The 13,346-nt window shown below is 48.9% G+C and overlaps 1 protein-coding gene across 1 annotated transcript in view; it reads left to right on the top strand.

The window, feature by feature from the left end:
- Nucleotides 1-8,128, top strand: part of LOC130129512 (partitioning defective 3 homolog) — a 465,188-nt gene extending 457,060 nt beyond the window's left edge. Inside the window, exons 23-24 of the mRNA XM_056299064.1 lie at nucleotides 74-201; nucleotides 7,278-8,128. Of these exons, the coding sequence (XP_056155039.1) occupies nucleotides 74-201; nucleotides 7,278-7,695 (546 nt within the window). The 3' untranslated portion in view covers nucleotides 7,696-8,128. The remainder of the gene's footprint in view (nucleotides 1-73; nucleotides 202-7,277) is intronic.
- Nucleotides 8,129-13,346: the final 5,218 nt, after the last annotated feature.

Below are 13,346 nucleotides of genomic sequence, written 5' to 3'. Positions count from 1 at the left end.
TTGTGTTGTGCACTGTATTGTGTCTATAACATTGCGTAGCTTGACTGTTTTATGTCACCTGGATGGGTTACAGGCCAACAATGGGATGGAGACACCAAGTGGACGCCACTCGGTGACAGTGGATGCTCAGGCCCACAAACAGCAACAGGACGAGAGAGAGGGCAGCCAGCAGGCCCCGAGACAGTATAACTCCCTGCCACGGTGAGACGAAATACTTCCAAACTCCCCAATACTCCCCAGTTCTTCCCTTTGTCCCTTTTCACTGTCACTCGTTCATCTGTGCATCCCTTAGCCTTTCCCTCTCTAAGGAGTTGCTCTCTGTGCCTCTCTCTCTCTCTTCTTTCTCTCTCCTGCTTTCTCTCTCTCTCCCACTTTCTCTCTCTCCCGCTTTCTCTCCCTCCCTCTCTCTCTCTTGCGTTCACTCTCCCTCATTCTCTCTCTCTCTCTCTCTCCCTCCCTCATGCTCTCTCCCTCTCTCTCTCGCCCTCCCTCCCTCCCTCCCTCTCACTATCCCTCTCTCTCTCGCTCTCTCCCTCCCTCTTTCTACCCTGCTCTCAGTGACTTATCACGTTCCCGTTGCCCTTTCTCAATCTCTACATTTGACTTTTGATTTCCGTCTGTATTTTTCTCCCCTCTTTTGGCCTTTTTCTTTTCACTCGTTGTTCAGAGTGTCTCTTCGGCTACTCTCAAAGTCAGTCACCACAAAGCCACTTTTTAACTGATCGCTACATATTTAAATGATCCTGAGCCAAAACCCTTTCAATGCAGTCATTTAATGCGATCGCATGGAATTATCCGAGTGATATTCAGCCTCATTAATTCAGTGTTGACCCTGAGGAAGTGGGGACTTTGTCAGAGGAGCCCACCCCCCACTTGCCCAACCCTTCACCCTCCATACCTCCCTCAGAGTCCCTAATAACCAGCAACATCTCCCGCACCGTGTTTATGAAAGGAAATTCCTTCTGGCGAGCTCGCACCTTCTGCGGCTCAGGCGGAGTTAAGATCCACCGCAGTCGCTCTTCGTCTTTTTCATCTTCTTCATCTTCCTGTTTCCACTCTTTTGCATATTTGTCGGCGCGATGCCAGCGGAGCACGCCATATCTTCCATCTATATGCCTTCGGGGTGGCAGAGTTTGGTATCAGTATTTGCATTTCCTGCTGTCTGCGTCTTCACCGATCCTCCCTAATCGCTCTGTAGTCGATGCAGATTTGGAACCCGGCTGACGACGGCTGAAAGCCTCCTCAGCGTTAAATACTGAAAGTCAGTCTTCGCTCAAAACACTAATGCTATACGCAGACTGACGGGAGTTCGACTTTCTACTGATGAACTTTGCCCTCCCCTGTTACGTTTGTGCACATTTAGAGCTCGCCAGTTTGTTTGTGCACGTGAAAAGATGTTCGGTGTCGGGAGCGATGAAGTGCAGTTTGATTTAGTCCAAGTTTTTACACGATCGCTTATCACATGGTGCTCATTTGGTAGAATTGCTTCACTGCCACACACACACACACACACACACACACTGTGGTCTCGCGTCACATTTTGTGGGCCAGAGTAAGTCTTCTCTCCTGGGATCTCGGAGAGCAGAATCGCTCTCCTCACAACCGGCCCACATCTCTTCCCTGACACGGGCCTTTGTTCTGCCGTCTCCGAAGAGCCACAGCCGGGTCGATTAAAACATGTTATAGTCCAGGGTTATGGATTTGTGGTCCAGATGGATGCATAATCAATATGGGATGTATAACCCAGACCAATCTATACATTTCCCTCGTAGGCTGACAGAGAGTCGTGTCTGCTGGCATCTCATTTGATTGGGACGGTCGCTGGCCTGCGTTTACCCGACCCCCCTCTTCTGTTTATTTCTCATGGCCGAAGAGCCAGGCAGTGCCAAAAAAAACAAAAATCCAGACAAAGCCATCCTTTGATATGCATTCCTCCCATAATCTCATAGCGTCTTTTAGCATGGGGTCAGATTAGCTTTGGTTTGACCTTTGACCTCTGCTCAGGCTCATCAGAGCTCATGTCTGGACACGGCCCCCTCATTAAACAACTGAAATCTGCTTGGGAATTTTTACACGCTCAGATTAATAACCGTAATCCCCTTCAACCCCAGCAACGTCTTTTTTTTTTTTTTCCTCTCCCATCCTCCTTAACCCTTCTGCCTTCATCCCATCTCTCCTCAGGACGGGAATCCCATGCAGTCGACCGTATAACCAAGAGGGGACATTCCTGTTAGACCTCCTTTCCCGTAACTTGCTAGCAGGAGCCACAGTAGTTGACTTTGTGATGACGGCGGGGCTTAGCTGGCTGTCTGGGAAGGGAGGATTGGAGAAGTGTTAATGAAGGCGTGTTGTCGAAGCAGGATTAGTGGTGGGTAGACTACTGAGGGAAGGGGGGGAGGAGGGTGGAGAGGGGAGAAGGGAGGGTGTTAGCGGGGGAGATAGAGTGGCGATTAGCTTGTAAGAGGCACGCACCCCGCGCACAATTATTTAAACACACACACAAAAGCCGGGGGATAAGCGGTGGCCAGTGTGAACTGGCAGCAGCTTCCTCGTCTTGCAGACTGAAACACATGCTTGTGTTCTTCCCCCGGAACAACTTCGCTCCACGAATAAGAAAAATGTTATTCCTTGTTTTCGGAAGGTTTATTTATACGATACAGCAGTTGCTATCAGGAGCTGCCTTTGCTTCATTACATTTAACATTGCTGTGTGTGTGTGTGTGTGTGTGTGTGTGTGTGTGTGTGTGTGTATGTGTGTGTGTGTGCATGTGTGAGAAAGGGAGAGCATGTGTACGTGCGCTCTCACTTTTCATAACCTCTGATTTTTCCCAGCTGTTTTAAAGAAACACACAGATGCGGAGGCTGCGGATTTCTCTGCCGGCCAACTTCCTGGCTTTGTTTGTTATGTTCTGTCATCCTAAATTTACCCGGCTCTTTGGCGTGATATAGTCGTCCCCCCCCCCCACCCCAATTCCTTCGCTCCGCAAATGTAACCAATCTGCTTTGTGACATCTCCTGGCTCGGAGAAGAGGTGATAAGAGAGTTAACTCCCCTGACGTATCAATCACGCTCACATTCCTGTGGAACAATGCCGCCTCTCTTCTGGGCAAAAATCTCCCCTCCGCTCTTATCTGTTTTATGAGCTGGAGGAGCGTTGTGGAAACACACTTCGCTGCCTACTTAATCAGGCATCGCTGGTTTCTGCGAACGGTGCGGCTTGCAGATGAGCGGTGCTTGGCCGGACCGTGAGCCAGGCCGGGGTGTAAACGCGTGGCAGCTCTCCCAGACACGGTGCAGCCCAGATCCGTAGCATGTGGAAGGGCTCTTTCTGCAGTCTGTCTGCACATCTGCCCCGTCGCTTATTACCCTTGTATTCACACATACACGCATGCAAATGAGCACTCACACACTCACACACACATGGGGGAGGTGGGGGGGAACACATGTAGGGAAAAACAAGTACATGTGTGTGAGCATGCATGAAAACACACACATGCATGCACACACGTCCTTATGAACACTGACATCCACGTACACAGCCGGCATCCCTGTGGGAGCCAGGCCATGTGTCTCAGCTCCCAGCCTCTCCTTAGCGGGGGTGAACCTCCAACACGACACCAGAGGTGGAGGATTCTTCTGAGGAGCAGAGTGGACACGCGGTGTAATGTGCCTTTAAAAACAAATGAATAGAAATGATGGCAGAGGAAATGTGTGGAGGAGGACAGAACGAGAGGAAAAAAGAGAAGCAGAGGAGGAGGAGGAGGAGGCCAATACAGTGTAATATCTGTGAAATTTGCGGTTCGAAAACCCGGGGGGTAATTTGTGACCTCGACATTTTTCCAGGATGAATTAAAAATGTCACCACAATTTTCCGTTTTTCAAAATCACTCTGTAAGGACACTTCTGAATCGTTGCGTTTTTTATAAAGCAGAACCCAAACATACAGAATATACTAGAAAAGAAGATATTCATTCACACCTTGATTTATTGCCTATATTTGGAAAGGCAGTAGTTGGTCAGAGAAACAAGTGCCTTGGACAGCGAGTACGGTGTTGTATGGTGTGCTTTGTGGCGTCTGCCCCCTCCCTCTGGAGCGGCGGCTGGTGAGGTACCGGCGTGTTAGCTTAAAAGCATGCCGGGCCCCTTTGTGCCTCTGCGGAAGCTGTGAACCCGAAAGCCTTTTAAGCACACAGCGGGTCAGTGAGGTGTAAATGGGATTTCTCTTTGCACCCAGACGTAAAAGACACTGTCGCGGGTCTTACATCGCACACCGCCTTAATGGAGCCCAATAATGGAGGAGCAGACTGAAACCCGTTAGCCCAAGGCCCGGCATTTCCCAATCATGCCTTTTTAGGCCCAATTATGGAGAGGGGCGTATGTGTGTATGTGTGCATTTGTGTGTCTTTGTATTTGAGATAATTTGTGTGTGTGTGTGTGTGTGTGTGTGTGTGTGTGTGTGTGTGTGTGTGTGTGTGTGTGTGTGTGTGTGTGTGTGTGTGTGTGTGTGTGTGTAACTCTATCTTTGTGAGGACCAATTGAGTTTTTGACTGTCAAAGAGTGAAGACATTTTTTTCAAAGTGAGGACATTTTGGCCGGTCCTCGCTTCTTTAAGGGTCTATTTTACTGTTGGGTCTTGGGTTTAGGGTTAAGGTTAGAATTAGGATTAGGCTAAAGTCAAGGGAAGGGTTAAGCTTAGGCATGTAGATTTGATGGTTATTTTAGGGTTAAGCTTTTTTTTGTGTCCCCTTTCCCCCTTTGTTTTCTTCTCCTTAATTGTCAGTAGTACCTGTCCAATTACCCCACACTTCTGAGCCATCCCGGTCGCTGCTCCACCCCCTCTGCTGATCTGGGGAGGGCTGCAGACTACCACATGCCTCCTCCGATACATGTGGAGTCGCCAGCCGCCTCTTTTCACCTGACATTGTGGAGTTTCACCAGGGGGGCATAGCACGTGGGAGGATCACGCTATTCCCCCCAGTTCCCCCTCCCCTTGAACAGGCGCCCCGACTGACCAGAGGAGGCGCTAGTGCAGCTACCAGGACACATACCCACATCTGGCTTCCCACCCCCAGACACGGCCAATTGTGTCTGCAGGGATGCCCGACCAAGCCGGAGGTAACACGGGGATTCGAACCGGCGATCCCTGTGTTGGTAGGAGGGTTAAGCTTAAAATAGAAATACAACACTGAGTTCGTGTGTGTGTGTGTGTGTGTGTGTGTGTGTGTGTGTGTGTGTGCCTTTGTTTTTCTATCCCAATAGATAGGAATTGGGATAGAAAAATCAGAAACCACCTTGTGGGGACATTTTATGGGTCCCCATGAGGAACAGGGTCTATCAGGGTTAGGGCTTAGGTTTAGGGTTGAGGTTAGACATGTAGTTATGATGGTTAGGGTTAAGGGCTAGGGAATGAATTAATGTAGTTAGTGAGCGGTCCCCACAAGTACAGTGAAACGCGCGTGTGTGTGTGTGTGTGGTGCTGAGGCCATACTGTGTGTGGGTAAAGTGGCTGGCATGCAGGACACAATAAGATTGTGGACGGTGCTGCGAGGCCTGCCGTTATTGTGTGTGTGCTATGAGTGCGCCCGTCTGCATCTCCAGAAAGGAGCTAAACGAATGGCAGCAGCCGCTGTTCTTGGGCAAGTTTTAACATTTGTGTTTGTTTACGGTGTGGAACTAATAGTGCTATAGGCTTCCTCTGTTTGTCCCCCGTCTCTTTCATGGCGGGGCCTTTATGTTGCAGGATGCAGTGAAATCCCACAGCAAGCATGAACAGGTTTCCCTTCGCCCCGTCGTGCTGCGTTTTAGTATTCACCCCCTTTACATCTCGCAGAATATCAGTTGAAGCACTTTCTCTTTTAATTGTATTTTCCTTTATCTCCCTTTCTTTCTTTTTTTTTTATAGGAAAACCAAGCAGCTATCGTTGTTTAGTGGAAATAAACATTAATTGAATTTTCCTCTTGTTAGCAGTCAAACAATAGGAGTCATGTGATGGCCAAGAGGAGATGTGGAGTCCATTTAAAGGGAAATTCTGGCACGTCCAGGTAGCATAGCGGTCTGTGCCGTTGCCTACCAACACAGGGATCGCCAGTTTGAATCCCCGTGTTACCTCCAGCTTGGTCGGGCATCTCTACAGACATAATTGGCCGTGTCTGCGGGTGGGAAGCCGGATGTGGGTGTGTGTCCTGGTTGCTGCACTAGCGCCTCCTCTGGTCAGTCAAGGCACCTGTTCAGGGGTGAGGGGGAACTGGGGGGAATAGCGTGATCCTCCCACATGCTACCTCCCCCTGGGAAAACTCCTCACTGTCAGGTGAAAAGAAGCGGCTGGTGACTCCACATGTATCGGAGGAGGTATGTGGTAGTCTGCAGCCCTCCCCAGATCAGCAGAAGGGGTGGAGCAGTGACCGGGACTGCTTGGGAGAGTGGGGTAATTGGCCAAGCACAATTGGGGAGAAAAAGGAAGAGAAACCCCCCCCCCCCCAAAAAAAAGGGAAATCCTAGTCTTTTTTTAATCCAAGCCCCATTTTTTCGTAGTTAGTAGTCAAACCAAATGATGGGTAGCAGAATCTTTTAAATCGATTCAGGATTGAGCAAGCTAGCGTCAGCCAGCTGCTATGCACCAAACTGCAGTGTAATCCTTCTGGGCAATAGCACTCGCCAAATACCGTCCAACTAGCAGTGCTCTATTTCACACTTACACACTCAGAATGTTACGAGAGGAGTCTAAAGAGCCTTATCCATGGTATCATTCATGGAGTTTAACAGATATCAGTCCATTTCCAGCCTGGGCCAGAAGTCTCACGCTGTAATTCTGCAAGGTTGCTGCAGGAAGACAACAGTGGAAGTGAGAGAGAGCTGGAGAGAAGTGGGAAAAGGGAAATGGCAAAAAAAAAAGTGCATCGCTGTGCTGACTGACTGTACTGAGAGTTTCTTTTCACGATGGAAGGTGATTTTCGGCACCGCTCAAAACAAACCGAGCTTGTTAGAGCCAAAAAAGGGAGTTTGTTATTTGGCGAGGGCTGTTGCCCTGAAGGATTAGGTTGTAGTTTGGTGCGCGGATGTCTGACGTTAGCTCACTCGATACTGAACCAATTGAAAAGATTCTGCTACCCATCACTCGGTTTGACTCCAGATGGTACAAAAATAGGGCTTAGGTTAAAAAGCACCAAAGTCTGCCTTTAAATAGGATACACATCTTTTCTTGGCTTGTTTTTCTTGCAGAGCCAGTTCAGTACCATTGATCTCTTTCCTATCCCTTTTTTTTTCTTTTTTTTTTCTAGGCAGCCTCGCAAAACCCCCAGCACCGTATCCGAGGACTCCTGGGACAAGATGTACCAGGCGGGAGAGGGCTTCCAGACCGCCAAGGACAACCCTCGCTACTCCAGCTACCAGGGCTCACGCAACGGCTATCTAGGAGCCTCCGGCCTCAATGCTCGAGTCCTCCTGGAGACCCAGGAGTTGCTGAGGCAGGAGCAGAGGCGCAGGGAGCAGGAGGCCAGCAAGGCCAAGCTGCCTCCCATGCTGGAGAGTCCTAGCAGCAGCACCCACGACACCCATGGAGACCAGACTCCAGCCCCAGGCAAGGCCCCACCTCCATCCAAGGGCCCCTACCGACAGGACGTGCCCCCGTCCCCGTCACAGCTGGCCAGGCTCAGCAGGTTTCACGGCTCAGAAAAAGGGAGGCCGTTTTATTCCTGAGAGAATGAGAGAGGTTATGGAAGGAGAGGGGGGAGAAAGATAGAAAAGTGAGACTAATGCGAGGAGCAATAATAATGGGAGAACAAGACCGAATTGAATCAGATACATTCAATTGCCAAGATACCGAGATTTTTATGGGATTGTCGATATGAAATGTTGATATTTTGTATAAGCTTTGTTTTTTTATGGTATGAATCATGGCCCTGGTCAGATATTTTATCAAGAAAGAAGAGATGTTTTACTATCTACCAATGTGCTACAAGTGCCTTCGAGTCTTTTGCATGTCCCGGTGGGGTTTTTTTTTTTTAGATATCAACCCTCTCGATAAGTAAATGTCAATCAGACCAATCCAGCACATAACCACACCACGGGAGGTGGCATTTTCAGGCCAGCTCTGCTTCCTCACGTCTGACAGTATTCTGAGCGACGTATCACAGCCCAAGTCTCGCAGTAAGGACTTGTTTTTGTGCTGACAGCGGTGCTTGTGGCGGCCCCAGTCAGTATGCTTGTGTGAAAGTGGTTTATTTCTGTGGTTCCTGGGGTGTTCTTCAACTCTTCATCGGTCCATGTGTCCGTTTTTTTTTTCTCTGTGCTTGCACATTGTGGTTGCTTGTGTGTGTGTGTGTGTGTGTGTGGGCTAGCCTCAGCATGTGGTGACACGGAACGCGGAGGTTAAGCAGCTTGTCTGAACTGTGGAATGAGAGCTGGGTTTGGGCATGACCCCTCAGTTCACTGCTGACCACAGAGGAATGCTCCCATTGGCTTCCCGTCGCCGCTTAGTGACAGCCACATAGTGCGCTCCCTCCACCCCTGCTCCTCTTCACCACACGCAGTATTCCACACGACAATCCTGATTTCTTCCTGTCCCGCCCGCGGCTCCTTTCTTTTCCCTTCGTCATCACCCACAGCCAGCAAAACTTTAACAAAAAAAAACAATTTAAAAAAAATAAAATAAACACACGCTTGCTTGTGCGACTTATCCCACTCTTTCTTTCAGCCCCGCGGAGACAAAAAAACACTTTAGACCCCCTTTTATTCTGCGCCTGTCCTGCTGCCCGAGGAATTTACATGTGTGAGTGGGGTCAGGTGCAGGTTATTAATTAATGTACCTCATGAAAAATGGATGCCTGCGATTGTGGTGTGTGTGAGTTTGTGTGGGTGGGTGTGTGTGTGGGTGGGTGGGTGTATGTTGTATCAGCGTGACACAGGGAGAAGCTGAGAAGGACTGTGTGCGTCCCTGTCCAGGCCCTGCCCGGAACGGCTTGGCTGCGAGCGGAGCCTGCTGGCCCCCAGTGTGTGAGCGGCTGGATAGTTGAGGAGGGCGGTGACGTGGGAAAGTGCGGAGGCTGTGTGGTGTGTGGACGAGTGCCTGTCCACAGCCTGGACACAACACAGCTTATTTGGGTTTTACTGCATGATTACGCCATTGAGGGAGAGCTCATTTTCACGTTGCAGTCAAATTATGCGAGGTGTGTGTTTCTTGAATGTTTGCATCGTTTGTGCGTGTGCGTGTTTGTGGGTATCGCTTTGTTCGGGAGTTTTGTCTTTGCTTGCTCACATGTGCAAACATCTTTTTTGTATTTTGTATGAATCTCATCCGTGTGCAATGTGTGTGTGTGTGCATGTGTGAGGAGAGTACTATGTAAAGCGTGTGTGTGTGTGTGTGTGTGTGTGTGCATGTGTTTATGTGTGTGTGAGGAGGGTACTATGTGACGCATGTGTGTGTGTGTGTGTGTGTGTGTGTGTGTGTGTGTGTGCGTGTATATATGTGTGTGCGAGGAGGGTACTATGTGATGTGCACGCACGTGTGTGTGTGTGTGAGGAGGGGGTACTATGTGAAGTGTGTGTGTGTGTGTGCATGTGTGTATGTGTGTGTGAGGAGGGTACTATGTGATGCATGTGTGTATGTGTGTGTGAGGAGGGGGTACTATGTGAAGTGTGTGTGTGTGTGTGTGTGCATGTGTGTATGTGTGTGTGAGGAGGGTACTATGTAATGCATGTCTGTGTGAGTGAGGAGGGTACTATGTAATGCATGTGTGTGTGTGTGAGGAGGGTACTATGTAATGCATGTGTGTGTGTGTGTGTGTGTGTGTGAGGAGGGTACTATGTAATGCATGTGTGTGTGAGTGAGGAGGGTACTATGTAATGCATGTGTGTGTGAGTGAGGAGGGTACTATGTAATGCATGTGTGTGTGTGTGAGGAGGGTACTATGTAATGCATGTGTGTGTGACTGAGGAGGGTACTATGTAATGCATGTGTGTGTGAGTGAGGAGGGTACTATGTAATGCATGTGTGTGTGAGTGAGGAGGGTACTATGTAATGCATGTGTGTGTGAGTGAGGAGGGTACTATGTAATGCATGTGTGTGTGTGTGAGGAGGGTACTATGTAATGCATGTGTGTGTGTGTGAGGAGGGTACTATGTAATGCATGTGTGTGTGTGTGAGGAGGGTACTATGTGAAGTGTGTGTGTGTGTGTGAGTGAGGAGGGTACTATGTAATGCATGTGTGTGTGAGTGAGGAGGGTACTATGTAATGCATGTGTGTGTGTGTAAGGAGTGTACTATGTGAAGTGTGTGTGTGTGTGTGTGTGTGTGTGTGTGTGTGCCTGCAGACCTGTGTTGTATGTGTGGTAGTGGTGCCAGTTTACCGGATGCTGCGATATGTCTTGAATGTGCTTTGGCAGCCATATAAACCACTTGGCTCTGGAGTGGGAGACGAGAGAGGAGTGTGGGAGGAAGAGAAGATGGCAGGACTGACCCTGCAGATGATTCAGTCAACGGAGTAATCTCAGCTATTCCTGTGAGTCTGCGGTACAAAAAAGAAAGGTTAAGAACTAGGCGGCGGTTTTTCCCTTTTTCATCTCTTCCCTTTCCGTCTTTTCCTCGTCCCTCTTTAGTCTTCCGTCACTCTGTCCGTTTATCTGCCCGCGCCGGTTCTGTTGGCTGAGGCAGGGCTGCAAACGAGCCCGCTTCCTGTGGGCGAGGTGGGGGTGGGGGTGGGGGGGTCCCCGACAACACTTGGACACCGCAGCTCTTTTCACCGCTTAATTTCTCAACGGTTAATTGGTGAACCGGGAGCAGTTCAAGTGCCTGCAGTATCTTAACGAGGGTTGTTTTTTTATTTTGTTTTTTTTCCCCTCATATGCAAATTTGATAATATCTCATAATGCACATGTTTATTATTTCTGTTGTATAATTAATTTTTGCTCGCCATCTCTGTGACACATGAAATCCACAAAGCTATTGTTTTTTTTGTATTTACCCTGGGAGAAATGAGAAATATATTGGTGTTGTTTCTTTGTGTTTTTAATGACTTCCTCATTGTGTGTGTGTGTGTGTGTGTGTGTGTGTGTGTGTGTGTGTGTGTGTGTGTTTTTATATTTGCAATATGGTACTATGGTGGTAAATAATGACTAATATGTAAACACAGTGCAATTTTCCTTTTTACATCCGTATATCATTAAGAGCTACTATCTCTGGCCACCCCTGTACATACAATATAAACTTTTACAATGAATAAAGCGACGGTAGTTTCTATCCCGTTAACACTTATCTCCCTTGTGTTTGCTGCTTTGCCAACATGGGGATCGCCGGTTCGAATCCCTGTGTTACCTCCGGCTTGGTCGGGCGTCCCTACAGACACAGTTGGCCGTGTCTGCGGGTGGGAAGCCGGATGTGGGTATGTGTCCTGTTCACTGCACTAGTGCCCCTTCTGGTTGGTCGGGGTGCCTGTTCAGAGGGGAGGGGAGGGGGGGCAGGGAACTGAGGGGTATAGCGTGATCCTCCCACACACTATATCCCCCTGGTGAAACTCCTCACTGTCAGGTGAAAAGAAGCGGCTGGTGACTCCACATGTATGGGAGGAGGCATGTGGTAGTCTGCAGCCCTCCCTGGATCGGCAGAGGGGGCGGAGCAGCAACCAGGACAGCTTGAAAGAGTGGGGTAATGGGGGGGAAGTCGAGCAACATGAGAAACATGATTGAGGAAAAAAAAATTACAAAATCATTCCCTTATGCCAAGGTATCCACTTTTTTTTGCATTTAAATCCAACAATCTCCAACTCTTTTTAAGATGCACCGTAAAGAACTCGAACCCTCCAAATCAAACAAGAGTTTGTTTTGAAGTGTTTCCGCAGCCGTCCTAGAAGCCCCCCGTCCTGAAACGCTCCGGCGTTATTAGCGTTGCGGTGGCCGCTGTGGCGGATCCACATTTCAAAGGTAATAAAGCAGTAGAAACCATGTTTCATAAAACCTGGCTCACAGCCCTTAAGATGATTAAAAACAAATACAATAAAGTTCACATTCTCCTCAAAGCTCTCTTTGCTGCAGAAATGGCGTGACGGCGGTCTGAAGCTAATACGGTGTGCATTCAAAAGCTGCTCTTTTTTGTGTGTGTGCACATTATCGGTTCCTCGAAATGTGGCTGCCACATTTGTGCGAGTGGCAGTGAGGAGGGAGGAAATGGATATCCTCTTGTCACTGCATTTCTTTTTATCTTCTGGACGATAGGTCACTTTTACTCGAGCTGGCTCGGCTTCTAATAGCATCCTTTAATAGGTCTGACAGCGGCGAAGACAATAGTCAAATTTATGGAGTTCAACTTGGGGGGAAGGCAGGTTTCTGGAAGGGCCCTATGACCCTGCTCCACAGAAGTACCGCCAAGCTGGAGGTAGCCCGAGGAAGGCCGGGCTCTCTGAGGGAACCCATCTGGTTAAGAGGGAGGAGTGGAAATATGCGAGGGAGAGTGTGTGCATGGATTTAGACCCCCACCCATCCATATATATCACCTTCAGGGATAGGATAATATTCAGGTGAAATCCAGGGAAAGACCAAACAGTGAGATTTTCCCAGACAGTGGGAGGATGGTGACGGGCTTCCGATGGGAATAACACCCCGCAGAAGAAGGAGGTGTGCTTATAAGGTCCGTCTCTGAAGGAACTTGACTAATCCGGACATCTTGACTGCACCACGGCCTATTTCCTTTAGTATTCCACGTGGTCAGTGTGCTTTAGTATATCAGATAGAGATAAATTAGTCACACAGGTGTTTGGTAAAGTCACATCTCTCTTCTTCAGCTGTTCTGTTCAGAAGCGCCCACCAGTGTTGCAGGTTTGAGCTGACGATATTTAACATGACGTCATGGAAAACAAGGCCGGTCTGGCACTTTGCACTTTTGAACTCCTGTTCACCCGCTTGGTACCGTTATATGCGTAAAGTGGGTCGTGACCAGGAAGAAAAGCCAACGTTCTCCTGAATAACGCCGTGACATCACGGGCATACATCCAACCGTGTCGACCAAAGACGATTCGCATTGAGCCGCTATAACACAGTCTGGCTTCTACGGATCATGTCTGCATGACACACAACGCTGTATGTAACCTAACAGGTATCCTGCTATGTAGCCTTGCATGCTTAACACGTCGAGGCCTGGGGGGATCAGTAAAGCCGTCTATGGCTCCAGTCTGTCCTGTCATTACTCACACTGATAGAGGTCTGCTGAGTCTTTAATGTCCCCCCCCCCCCCTTTGCATTCCCGGTGTCATAATACTCCATAATAAAAAACCTTCAGCCATTTCCAGTGATCAACGGCAGACACTGTCACTCGGCCAGTTTGATTTCATTACTCGGCTGCGTCCTCTTCACCCTGAGGG

The sequence above is a fragment of the Lampris incognitus genome, chromosome 19 (genome assembly GCF_029633865.1).
Source record: "Lampris incognitus isolate fLamInc1 chromosome 19, fLamInc1.hap2, whole genome shotgun sequence".
Taxonomy (NCBI): domain Eukaryota; kingdom Metazoa; phylum Chordata; class Actinopteri; order Lampriformes; family Lampridae; genus Lampris; species Lampris incognitus.
The sequence above is the reverse complement of the archived record's forward strand: the minus strand, read 5'-3'. Positions and strand labels throughout refer to the sequence as shown.